At 46.0% G+C, this 13,494-nt stretch overlaps 1 protein-coding gene across 2 annotated transcripts in view; it reads right to left on the bottom strand.

The window, feature by feature from the left end:
* The window catches only part of DENND5A (DENN domain containing 5A), a 79,506-nt gene that overhangs the window by 12,884 nt on the left and 53,128 nt on the right, over positions 1–13,494 (bottom strand). For both annotated transcript variants that reach the window (XM_066639848.1, XM_066639847.1), the window contains 5 exons: positions 13,033–13,117; positions 7,708–7,836; positions 6,021–6,142; positions 2,632–2,777; positions 1,252–1,370 (listed from right to left, as the gene is read on the bottom strand). In XM_066639848.1, the coding sequence (XP_066495945.1) occupies positions 1,252–1,370; positions 2,632–2,777; positions 6,021–6,142; positions 7,708–7,836; positions 13,033–13,117 (601 nt within the window). The remainder of the gene's footprint in view (positions 1–1,251; positions 1,371–2,631; positions 2,778–6,020; positions 6,143–7,707; positions 7,837–13,032; positions 13,118–13,494) is intronic.

The raw sequence follows: 13,494 nt of genomic DNA, 5'->3' as shown, positions 1-13,494 counted from the left end.
AACCCAAACAAAGAAATACTCCTCAATGTTCAAATTTTTGATGATATCATTAGTATGAAAATGCAAGTAGTGATTCTCAATTGTTATTCACTAGAATAGCAGATTAATAACCCAATCCTAGGCTGCCCGGCCCACGAAGCTGCTGAGCACCAAAATGGCTAGCACAGCATCCAACGCACAACCAGACAGCCTGTGGCGGCTGCTCAGGAGAAGGGACTTTCATTCCCTTCCCCCAGGTAAAGGAAGTACCCCGCAATGGGGCTACTTGCTACTTGCGCTGGCTCTTGAGCCGGTGCAGAATCAAGGAGACCCATGTTGGGTTACAAGCACCGACATGAAGCTCAGGATCCAGTGGAGCTGAGCTAAGCTGGTTCCGCCCCTCCCATCCTGTACCCTCCCCCACCATGCCTCCTTCCCACCCTCTCCTCGTCCTCCCCCACCTCTCCCCGCCCCCACTCACCTCTCTGCTGCCCTGTGGTTCAGGCGACCCACCAAGTGGCAGACTGCAGGCCCAGCACCGGAGCTGGCTCAGCATGGTCTCACACTGGGCTCACTCTTGTGCTGGGCCCAGAGTAAATGTCACAGATGTGCTTTATGGCCCATCTGCAACAGTCCGTGCTGATGGTAAGCTGGTGTGCTGGGCTCTGGATTGGGCCCTAATGCTTTTGAAAAATACATTACAGGGGTTAGTGTCAGTGAAGGGCTTTTGTTTGGCATATAGTGGCTATTCAAAAGTGTATATATACACATTAAAATAAAACTATACATGTGTATTGCCCACATGAACCACAACAACTGTTATAGTGATGTACACTATGCGTTAGCAAGAAACATTGGCCCCAACTCCAAACCTCAAAAGCTGCCACTGGTTGTTATACACAGGAGGTTATAATAAATCAAGGTCTGCAAAACACAGCACATCTATTAAATACAAATAAGCTTTCTACAATAAAACTTGTGTCAGTAGCTGAGTTGGTCCTATGGAATAAGAAACAGACTATGTAAGACAACACATATTACTGGACCACCTAGTGCTTAAAATGCTCAAAGCAAACCTTCGGGCCAGCAAGGCCTTTTAAACAGGGTTTGGTGTTCTGAGCAACAATACTTTAATATTTATACGACAGCAAGAAATTAATGCGATCAGTAGATTTGCTGAATTTGAAATCAACTTTGCTGTAGAATACTGATTTGAAAAATACAGTTTTTGTATATCTACAATGCCTTTAAAAATGCTGAAATTATGCTTACTTGTAAGTATGACCTGTTACTTCATTTCTGACCATTACGTATTCTACAAGCCACTTAGCATACAGCCCAGAATTATCATGTCCTATTTGTACTGTGGTAAGTTTTCCCAGGTTCTGACACTGAAAAAATCAGAAAAGCAAAAAACATGTTTGAGCAAAACAGGAAGAAAACGTCACATGAATCATAGGTGTTCCTATCTAAGGAATACAGCACTACTATATAAACCATATAAATGCTAAATGCGATGCCTGAGAGAAAGAGGCAAGAGTCAAACCAAATGGTAAAGGGGGAAAAAGAAAATTTTCTAAGGGAAGTAATTTATACCTCCCCTTGCAATCACCACATATGTACTGACTATATTCATTTACTGGGGTCACCTTCACCTTTCTGGCACATTCAAAACAAAACAGGGTCTTTCTGACAGTCTCACTAAGCAGCTGAAAATCCACCCTTGCCCCACCAACCTGAGGCTCATGGAGCATCACGCAACCATAGCCCATGTCGGGGAAGCCTTTCTGAGGTTCCCCGATGCTATAAACTGTGCTTCCAGAAAACAGGAAGCACAGTTTCCGACCCTATCGGGAGCTTCAGAGAGGCTTACGCGGGGTCCTAGAGGCTCGTACTTGGGACATTTGCCCTATTGAACCTAATGGTAGGTCCACAACTGTCCCACAAGACTTTGTTGTTTTTGCTGCTACTGACTGACACAGCTTTGTGTCACCGTTTGGCTACCATTTGGTAGTGGTTACAAAAATATTAAATTCCAAAAGTTAGAAACATGTAATTATCAGCATATATGTGTATCCTTTAAGAATAAAAGAAAAGTCCCACCGGTTCAGTCCAAATCCAGCATCTTGTTTCTCACAGCAGCCAATTTCAGCCTTTCAGAAGCCGACAAGGAAGAAGGAAAAGCAAAAGACGCCCCCTGAAGATGTGGTGCCAGAAGTTGGCCAGACTGGGTACTGGTTGAGGCCCTACACCCATCAGGGGGCCTACTAGGCCAACCCCTGAACCTTCAGTTATAGTGGCAGTGGCCATTTCTGGCAAGAAGGAATATGTAAGAGTGTGGACTGTGGAGGAGTCCACTGGCAGGAAATGGATAACATCATGAGAATCTGTCTGAGGCTTGATGTGTTGCCACCTGTGGAAACTTGGAAGGTAAGAGCTGTGCAGTCACAATGACAACTGCACTATGGAGGGAAACATCTGGAGAAATGGAGGTTTCTAGAGTTTTTCTCATAGAGTAACACTTGTAAAAACCCTATTTGATAAAATAGGGTTTAAGGTCAGCCTGCCAATGTAAATCGCCTTGAATCTAAGAGAGAGGCAGTATATAGATACTGTAATAAATAATAAAATTTGTTATTGCCATTGCCATACCTCAAAAGTCATCTCCAATGTATTCCTTGGAACCTGTAGCACTCCTGTTTCACCCAACTCTCCTGAAATGCATATCCATGGATTGGCTGTGAACATTGAGCCACCCAGTTTTTTGCTAGGAACAATCAATATATGGTATGGAATCACTGGAAAAACAAGAAATTATCTTGCTGACAAAAAAAAAAAATCAGTCCACAGGATAAAGGCAAATACCATCAGCACTATTACTGTACACTCATCAAAATGCCAAAGAAAAGGATGATCTAATAATAATAATAAACACAATAACAAAAATATAAATTTAGCACAATAACAAATTCTTGATTATGAAATTCAGATCTATTAGCAGAAACCGTAAGAAATAAATGTATTCTTCCAACTGAGACAATCACTGCCCTCTATGGACAGCTAGAAGATCTGCAACTCAAGTGCAAGACTATTGGTCAGTATTTTTAGCAAAGTGCAGATAAATCAATAACAGAAGGAGAGACATAACTATTCAGGGATGTCAGAGAAGACTTCCCATTTTGGAAACCCATTTAATTAGCTCAACCATCAGCTTCAAGTGACAAGGCAAGTGGCTGCAGTATTTTAGAATGGGTACGAAACTAGGGAATTTGAGCTGATTTGGTCCTTGCTCACCACAGAAGGCCATCATCCTACCACATTTAGCCTGTGATCATTATTTCTCCCTCAATGACCTGAAAAATTTCCCAATATTATATCTAACAGCCCAATCCTAAAACTACAAAATGTTTTGAGCTGTAGAGGATGTGACATACACCCACAGATGCCAGCACAACTTCAGTTGCACTGGCTGAGCTGAAATTCTGCCATCATAGCCCTAGTTCAGGGGTCGGCAACCCGCGGCTCTTTCAGCTGTCTGCTGCGGCTCCTCCAGGTGAAAGTGGCAAAGGGGATGACAGGAGGCACCTGTGTTGGGAGGGCAGGCTGCTTCCCTCCGCCCCCTGAGCTCACTGCCCTCCTCTCCCTTCACCCCCACCTGCCCCGCATTGGTTTCCCTTTTCAATTTTGCCCGCTCTGCAGGTTTAAGCTCCCTGTTTTTCCCTTCCCCAACTCTCCAGCAGGATGCCCTCCTCCTCAGCCATTGCGAGCCCTTGCAGCCCGCCTTTCCCTGAGCAGGTACCCACTCAGTGCAAGGACAGGCTTTTCCTCCACAGCTGAGGAGACATCCTGTGTGTCTACTCAGTAGTAAGCCCCATTACAGCGAATGAAGCTTACTCCCAGGAGAGGGAGCCTGGGATGGCAGCCCTGGAGCCTGCTCCTATGTGTGTCTACTCAGTTGTAAGCCCCATTACAGCAGATGAAGCTTACTCCCAGGAAAGGGTGCCTGGGATTGAACAGCCTGGCTCAAGGCCAAGCGCAAGGACGGGTGAGTGGGAGCCCACGCCCGGCAAGTCTGTTCGCAAGCAAGCCCTGCTGTAGTCCCTGACCTATTCCCAGGAAGGTGTGGAAGGCTGTAGCCTCAGCCCCATCCTATGCAGGTCTACTCACAAATAGTCAGTGAGTAGTCAGCTAAAACACCCTTGTGTATTGAGGAAGTAAAGGCTCAATCCTGAACTTCACCAGCACCGGTGCCAAGCCCAAGAGCTGGTGCTGGATGCCATAAACGTGCTGTAAAGAATATTTATGGCACCCAGTGAGTAAGGAGTGCCTGCGCTGCACCCACACCAGTAAGGTGCTGGGCCCAGTGCCAGCAGGGAGAGGACACGCCCAGTGCCAGCAGGGAGAGGAACTTACCCCTGGTGAAGTTCAACTACCAGGTGGCAGTGAGGCCTCTAAGAGATGGGGAAGGACATAACGAGATGGGGGAAGGGCGGGGAGATGGGAGGAACCAGGGTGGTAGGGTGCGGGATCAGCAGAGTTCTGCTCAGCCATATCCAGATCTCCATGTCGAACCTTCCAGCCTGACACAGAGTCTCTCAAGTCTGCAGTGGCAAAATATCTGGTGTAGACTTGAGAAGCCTCACTGTGGGGCTTAGGGCTTTCCCTGGGGAAGGGGACAAAAGTCTCCTTTCCCTGAGGAGACCTTGGGCTGCTTCCCAGCGCCTGCTGGATACAGTGACAGCCATTTTAGCCAAGCATAGGATTGGACTGTTAATGTTGTCTCGTCATGGTCAGCAGCAGTGGCTTTCACTGTACTGCTCATCTTGGAAACCACTGGAGGAGCATATCAGCCCAGTGGTAGCTGCTCACTGAAACTACGCGTGGGGAAGCAGCTAGAGGTCTCCATGGGGGAAGAGAACTTTCGTCAGCTTCCCCAGGGAAAGCCCCACAATGAGACTTCTCAAGTCTACGCTGGCTATTTTGCCAGCGCAGACTTGAGAGACTCCAAAGGCTTGACATGGAGGTCTGGATATGGCATGGCAGGGCAGGGCAGGGCAGAGCTCCACCGATTCTGCCCCCTCCCTGCCTCATTCCTCCCCACCTCCTAAAGGCCACACTGCCACCCGGTGGTTGAACTTATGGTGGTGGCGTATCCTTTCCCTGCCGGCACTGGGCTCAGTGCCTGACTGGCAAGGGTCTAGTGCCAGTGTTACTTGTCAGGTGCCATAAACATGCTTTATGGCACATCTACAGCACCCAGCTCCAGGGCTCAGCATCAAACATACAGGTTGAATCTCATGAATCTATTCCCAGAACTCACCTGGATGGCAAAAAATGCACTAAAGCAAATCAATTTAAAAAAACAAAGTCCCTTTGTGATTTAAAAGCAGACTTGCTGACCTTTTGTTATGCACACAGAAGCAATCAGTCTCTCTCCATGCAATTAGGCTTCACTAAGAAGCAGCAATCCCTCCCTTCACCAGGAGCCTCAGTGAGGTGGAAAGAATGGAGGAGGTGATAATCACTGCCATTTAGCCTAAGTTCATGTGCTCAGGGGGAAGGGAGGAGTGAAGCCTGGAGAATGATTGATGGATTGTCAGCCAGCTGCCCTCTCTTGCATTATTAAACAACTGTTTTCCTTTAATTTAACGGGTACTTCTCATCTGCATTGAGATAGAAAAATCCATGGATCCCCCCGCCCCGCCGCCATGAAAAATCTGTGGATAATTTTGTTATACCTGTAATCACTTACATGACTGTCTCTCTACAACAGTAAAAAGGGTTTTTTAAACTGTGATTTTAAAGGGAAGGATTTTTTCCCCTTCTCCCGGGATCAGCACATTCCTTCTCATTTGCAGGGAGCATTCAAATCCGTGTATAACAAGGTTGGACCTGTATTCTCAACAGTGGAAAACTACATGCTGTATCTCCCAACATGATATACCCTGACAGCACAACAAAATTAGTTAGGTTCTATAAAATGTCAAGACAAGTTTTACACCATTTTTAACAGTAGCCCAACAATGAAAAGTAATACTTACAGATCGTTGTAAAAACATTGGTAAAACAAAAGTAATCAACAGCATTGAATGACAGAAGATGGTAGAGAAACTGCTCTTTCTCATCATCACAGCGGAGGAAAGCATAGCGTTTGTAGAGTTTTCTGGCAAAGGCAAAGATTATATGATTGAACTGAAGTCTTTCCAAGCTGAGAGAGTCTCACACACTGGTATAATCAATATAGATACATTAACACAAAGAGTGTAAGGAAAGTCGCAATCCAAGATACACTTCTCTGGGAGTAACAGCCTAATCCTATCCTTCCCCCCCCCCCCCATGTTAAAGTCAGGCAAAAAAGTATGCATCCTCATACTGCATCCTGGGAGGGAGTGATCAGGAGACTTGGGTGAGGTAAGGGAAAATATGCCAATAGGTCTCCATAGACCTGCACCAGCTCTTTAGCCTGCACAAGTCTGCGGAGAAAAAAGGGGGGCATGCTGGCTGCTACCAGAAAGGCATGTGGTGCAAGTAGCCTGCCCCAGGTATCAGCCCCTCCCTCCCCTGATATGCCTCCTGCCCTCCCCATCAATCTTCCTGGTTCAGCAGGCACTCCATTCTCCATGGAGCATTTGCAGTGACTGTAAAGTGTGTTCCACCAACAAAACACTAATTATGGCGATGGCCAACTAGTTTCGGATTGTGCCGTAGGTCTCATTTAATTTAATGGGACTTACTTCTGAATAGGCATGCATATGATTGTGCTATACATCACTGTTTTGGTTTCAAACCTTCTATTCTTAGTAGTGCTTATTTCTGGCAATATAGGATTACAGCCTAAGTCTTACTGAACACAATGGGTTCTGAGTAAAATAACATCGTTTACAAACACCTCTACATTCCATAAAGGTTTAACAAACCATTATTTTCTGATTAAATACAGGCATGCACCACATAACAACTGTTATGTGATGAACTGCATATATGACAGTGGTCAAAGCACAATAAAGATGCTCTTAATGAGGTAATTCCATCTTCCATAGCCTGCAGCAGAGTGTCTGTTTACACAACAGGGAGGCTCTTAATGCACAGAAGAGGCAATTATTTCCAGTAGCCTGTGCAGCCAGCTAGTGTCTAGCAGGGAGTTTCTTTTTACACAACAAATGCAATAGATTGGACTGAATGTTCATTTAATGACCAAATCACATAACAACAGGGATAGGAGAACATATCCCCATCATTAAGAGGCTCATACCTGCACATTACTAGTCATTGTTGCCTAAAATACTATAACCTTACCCTGACTGAAGCATCTAAATTCACTAAAGCTCTGTCGTTTTTGCCTCTGAGTCAGGCAGTGGCGTAGCTAGCCAAGGGCAGGGGGGTAGTCCATCTTAGGTACCAGCCTTGTGGGGGGGGGTGACACCACAAGTGACTAAAATCGCTCAAATCGCAGTGGTAAGGAAAAATACCATCATGCTATATGCCATTGGATACAGAATCTACAGCAGAATGCAATGAAAAAAACCGGAATGAAATATCTCCATTCTAACAAAAGTTATGGCTGAAAAACCAGAAAACAAAAAATGCAAGGAGCCCTATGGAAAGGAATAGTGAACCTGAGGAATACAAGGGTATTAAAGTCTCTTTTAAAACAAACTCACAGATCTCCTTTAACAAGTATTTCACTTAAAGATCAACTATTTTCACTTAAAGATTAACTAGGCTTACTTTGTTAGTTCATGATCAGAAAGAAGATGTTTCAGATGTCTGGAGAGTAATTTCTTTTCCATGGAGAGCCGAACCCAAGCTCTAGCCTTACCAACATCTGTTTTAATTTCGCTAATGTTCTGAATATGTCTGAAAAAGAAAAGTAGATCATACTATTAATATTGTACCTTTCACTGTGATAGAGAAAAAGTTTTACAGGAATGCAAAATGGTCAGGAAAACGTATGAAAATTTAGTGACTACCTCGAAGTTTCTAAACAGAAGGAATACAGCCTTCTGCCTAATTCATCTAACAAAAATGTTGCAATCTTTGTTCAAGCCTACAAACAACTAAAACTACAGGTGAGCCCTTTTTATCCATGGATTCGGAAACCACAAATTTTATTCACCACAGGTTCTGATGTCAAGGTAGAAGCCCCACCTGACCTCCAGATGCAACTGGAAGCGCTTTTCTGATGTCCAGGGAAGCCATGCACAGTCTCTCTGGGTCTCAGAACACTCCCAGAGATGTCAGAAAGGCACTTCCACTTTTCCAAAACCCACTTCCAGAGGTCAGGTGAGGGCCCAGACCCACAGATTCTGAACCAACCTGTTTGGATGGGCAGCAAGTGCTCTGATTGAAAGTGTGACCTTCCTCTTGGTCTGTGAATTTGAGGCTTCTTGTAATCAGTTCTGTTAATAACAACTGGCCTGGGCCATGCTTTCCTAGTTCCTAGGCACCAAGTTCCATATATACATGCATGTTCATTAAATGCCTAAATATAAGAAGACACCAGCTTGTGTTTCTCAGATGCTATTCAAGTAAATCATGGTCTACAGGAAACGTTTAGATGAGTCTGTGTTGCAGCAGAGGCACTAGTTCCCTGGCAGAGGAAGGTCATTCCTAACTGACTTGGAAAGCCCCTCATGCCAGTTCCAAGGTTGGGTCAAAATGACAGGCAGGAGGTAGATGGGACTTGTCAGCCTGGGAAGGCAGCTCATCTAAGAGAAGGAAACTCTGACCTCAAACCTCCACTGCCTTGTGGCCATATCCAGTTGTGGAAAAGGCTTCAGGAGTCAACCTCGAGGCAAAATCAGGAGCCGGAGTCTCTGAGGCAGTTTGTGGCTGTACACAGTCACGCTCTGGCAACTCCTGCGATGCCGCTGGAACCAACCGTATTGGTTTCTGCCTTTCCATTGGATCATTCCAGCGACGTGGAGAGGGGGGATTTGCTGCATGGGTAACAGCCTATCCTCCATACCTTCTTTACCCAGGCTTCGCGCACTGGAGAGGACACTCCAACTTCGCCATACGGCGTCGGCACATCACAGGAAGCAGCAGTTTACCAGTTATAAGTCTTTGCTTGATTGGCGTACAGCGTGACGCCAGGGGCTGCTTCTGATGGTGGGAGAGATCATTGCATCTCATTGGTCAGCTACCGCCCGCCTTAAGCTGGGCAGTCCCCAGCCAGACAGGTGTTGCCTCGCCACGGTCCGTTAACTTCATGGGGTGCGTGGGGTTTAGGGTGAAAACCGACAAGCGGATCGATAACTCTGCACCATGCAACAGAAAACAGAAAACTCCTGCCCTAAAGCTGGGCACCTGGAACGTAAGGACAATGACACCTGGCTTCTCTGATGACCTGCAAGAAATAGACGATGCACGCAAAACAGCTGTCATTGACATGGAGCTGAGCAGACTGCAGATGGACATCGTCCCCCTTCAAGAGACGAGGCTGCCAGATTCGAGATCTGTTAAGGAGAGAAATTTCTCATTTTTCTGGCAGGGAAAACCACCAAACAAAACCAGGGAACATGGTGTTGGCTTTGCAGTCAGAAATACCCTGCTGGAATCCATCATCCCACCTACTGCGGGAAGTGAAAGAATTTTGTCCCTGCCGCTCCAGTCATCAGCAGGACCTGTCACTCTCAATAGTGCTTATGCACCGACGCTGTCGTCTCCAGCAGAAGCCAAAGACAAATTCTATGATGACCTGGCCACCACTATCAAGAAGATCCCCGTAAAAGAGCCATTGTTCATCCTCGGCAATTTCAATGCTAGAGTTGGTGCTGATAACAGTTCGTGGCCCACTTGCTTAGGTCATTTCGGCACTGGGAAGATGAACGAAAATGGCCAATGCCTGCTAGAGTTTTGCTGTCATCACAGTCTCTGTGTCAGCAACACGTTCTTCAACACGAAGCCCCAACATAGAGTCTCTTGGAGACACGCAAGATCAAAGCATTGGCACCAGCTCGACCTGATTCTCACCAGACACTCCAGCCTTCCCAGCATCAAGATCACACGCAGCTATCAGGGTGCTGCCTGTGACACTGACCACTCCCTGGTGTGCAGCAGAGTGAAACTGCAAACAAAGCGACTGTACCACAGGAAAAGGGAAGGAAGACCTCGCATTGATACCAGCAAGACCCAGGGATCAGAGAAAAGTGGAGGAATTTGCACGAGCGCTTGAGGAATCTCTTCCAGGCCCGGCCAACACAAACGTATCCAACAGATGGGAACATTTCAAGAAGGCCATTTACAACAACGCCTTATCCATATTTGGCAAGGAGACCAACAAGACGGCAAACTGGTTTGAAGCCCACTCTGAGGAGTTGACACCAGTCATTGAGGAAAAGAGGAGAGCTCAATCAGCATACAAGGCCTGTCCCAGAGAGTGCAATCTGCAGGTCCTCCGAGCTGCTTGCAGCAAAGTCCAGCAGACTGCCAGGAGATGTGCTAACGGCTACTGGCTCCAGCTCTGCTCCCAGATACAGATAGCAGCTGACACAGGCAACATCAAGGGGATGCATGATGGTATCAAGCAGGCCCTAGGTCCAACACAGAAGAAAATTGCCCCTCTGAAGTCTGCCACAGGCGAGGTCATCCAGGATTGGGTGCAGCAGATGGAACACTGGGCACTACTCTGAGCTATATTCCAGAGAAAATGTAGTCACCAAAGAAGCGCTGAACAACATTGAGTGCCTGCCTGTGCTGGAAGAGCTTGACAGTGAACCAACCCTAGAAGAACTTCACATGGCCCTGGACTCCCTTGCTTTTGGCAAGGCACCTGGAAAAGACAGCATCCCTGCTGAAGTCCTAAAGTGCTGCAAAGAGATCATCGTCACTGAGCTGCATGAAAGCCTCTGTCTGCTGGAGAGAAGGTGGAGTACCACAAGACATGAGGAATGCAAACATCATCACGCTGTACAAGAACAAAGGCGACAGGGGTGACTGCAACAACTACCGTGGCATCTCTGTCCTTAGCATTGTAGGAAAGTTGTTTGCCTGAGTTGCACTAAAGAGGCTCCAGGTACTTGCAGAGAGCATCTATCCGGAATTGCAGTGCGGATTCCGAGCCAACAGGTCCACCACTGATATGGTATTCTCCCTTAGTCAACTGCAGGAGAAATGCAGGGAACAATGACAGCCACTCTTTATAGCCTTCATAGATCTCACGAAGGCTTTCGACCTGGTCAGCAGGGACGGCCTCTTCAAGATTCTCCCCAAGATCGGATGTCCACCCAGGCTCCTCAGCATCATCAGATCTTTCCACAAGGACATGAAGGGCACTGTTGTCTTCGATGCTCCACATCAGACCCCTTTGACATCCAAAGAGGAGTGAAGCAGGGCTGTGTTCTTGCACCAACCTTGTTTGGAATTTTCTTCGCTGTCCTGCTGAAGCATGCCTTTGGAACTGCAACAGAAGGCATCTATCTCCGGACCAGATCAGACGGAAAGCTCTTCAACCTCTCCAGACTGAGAGCAAAGTCCAAAGTCCAGCTGAAATGTCTGCATGACTTCCTCTTTGCCGACGATGCAGCTGTCACTACCCACTATGTCAAAGATCTCCAGCAGCTCATGGATCGTTTTAGCAAGGCCTGCCAAGATTTTGGACTGACAATCAGCCTTAAGGAAACACAGGTCATGGTTCAGGATGTGGACTCACCTCCCTGCATTACAATCTCTGCACATGAACTGGAGGTTGTCCATGACTTTGTGTGCCTTGGCTCAACGATCTCCGACACTCTCTCTCTCGATACCGAGCTAAACAAACACATCAGTAAAGCAGCTACCACGTTTTCCAGACTCACAAAGAGAGTCTGGTCCAACAAGAAGCTGACAGAACATACCAAGATTCAGGTCTACAGAGCTTGTATTCTGAGTACACTTCTGTACTGCAGCGAGTCATGGACTCTTCGCTCACAACAGGAGAGGAAACTGAACGCTTTCCACATGCGCTGCCTCCGACGCATCCTCGGCATCACCTAGCAGGACAAAGTTCCAAACAACACAGTCCTGGAACGTGCTGGAATCCCTAGCATGTATGCACTGCTGAAACAGAGACGCCTGCGTTGGCTCGGTCATGTTGTGAGAATGGATGATGGCTGGATCCCAAAGGGTCTCCTCTGTAGAGAACTCGTGCAAGGAAAGCGCCCTACAGATAGACCACAACTGCGATACAAGGACATCTGCAAGAGAGATCTGAAGGCCTTAGGAGTGGACCTCAACAAGTGGGAAACCCTGGCCTCTGAGCGGCCCGCTTAGAGGCAGGTGTGCAGCATGGCCTTTCCCAGTTTGAAGAGACACTTGGCCAACAGACTGAGGCAAAGAGGCAAAGAAGGAAGGCCCATAGCCAGGGAGACAGACCAGGGACAGACTGCACTTGCTCCCGGTGTGGAAGGGATTGTCACTTCCGAATTGGCCTTTTCAGCCACACTAGGCGCTGTTCCAGAACCACCATTCAGAGCGCGATACTATAGTCTTTTGAGACTGAAGGTTGCCAACAGGACAACAGAACTTATGGAACAATCTTTGACTGCAAATTTCAGAAGTATTAATATGCTACAGCAAAAAAAAGAAAAAGAAAAAAAAGGACAGGAAAGGAAGAAAGGGAAATGGACAGGAAGCAATCATTTAAAAACTCAACTTGTTACCAAGTTTCTTCTCCTCCATGAACAACCTGAACCTGAACAACCTAGGAGTGTATGCATACATTTATGTGTTGGTGTAAGAATAAATAATCTAATATACAACCTTTCCAGCTCACTCCATGCGTCTGATGAATTAGACTTGATTAAGAAACATATACCAAACTAGTATATCTAATACCCAACAGGGCACTTTGTTATCAACTGCACAGGGAGATGATTGCAAGAACTCTTACATTCTAACAGAAAGCAATAACATACTTTTTTTTTTAATCAACTGAATTTTTGCAGAAGTTGGTTTCAGCTCAGAAGGAACATACTGATCAAAAGAAAAGGAAACACTTTAAAGTCAACTATATTTAAAGTACGAGTGAACCTTTTATACATGCTAAATCTTTAGGGATTTAAAAAATACAACCTCATGTCTTGGATGAGAGATACCCTTAAGGGAGACATTGCTGGGCTGGCATCAGATTTCCTTCTTTCTGAATCTAAAAGTATTCCTATAATAAGAATACAAAACATTTTTGTTAATGTCAAACATTATAAATATTTTTTAACTTTCAGCAACATATTCAATCAGTAATCAAATTCAGTATTTGGCACAGAGATACACACAGCAATTCCTGCAATTACTGGGTCAAACTAAATCTAATAGTATCTGATCAATAATATTCCTATGTACAGATCAGAACACATTAGACGGTGGATATTTGGGCATTCTATAACTCTTCTGTGTACCTGTAATACAGTGTTTCTCAACCAGTGGTATGGATACCACCAGTGGTACTTGAGGTGGTTTCTGATAGTACTTGTAGGTAGTACCCTAGACATGTGCTGCCTGCCAGCAAGACCAGTGATGCAACAAACATTGGTAGAA

This window comes from Tiliqua scincoides, chromosome 1, assembly GCF_035046505.1.
Source record: "Tiliqua scincoides isolate rTilSci1 chromosome 1, rTilSci1.hap2, whole genome shotgun sequence".
Taxonomy (NCBI): Eukaryota; Metazoa; Chordata; class Lepidosauria; order Squamata; family Scincidae; genus Tiliqua; species Tiliqua scincoides.
The sequence above is the reverse complement of the archived record's forward strand: the minus strand, read 5'-3'. Positions and strand labels throughout refer to the sequence as shown.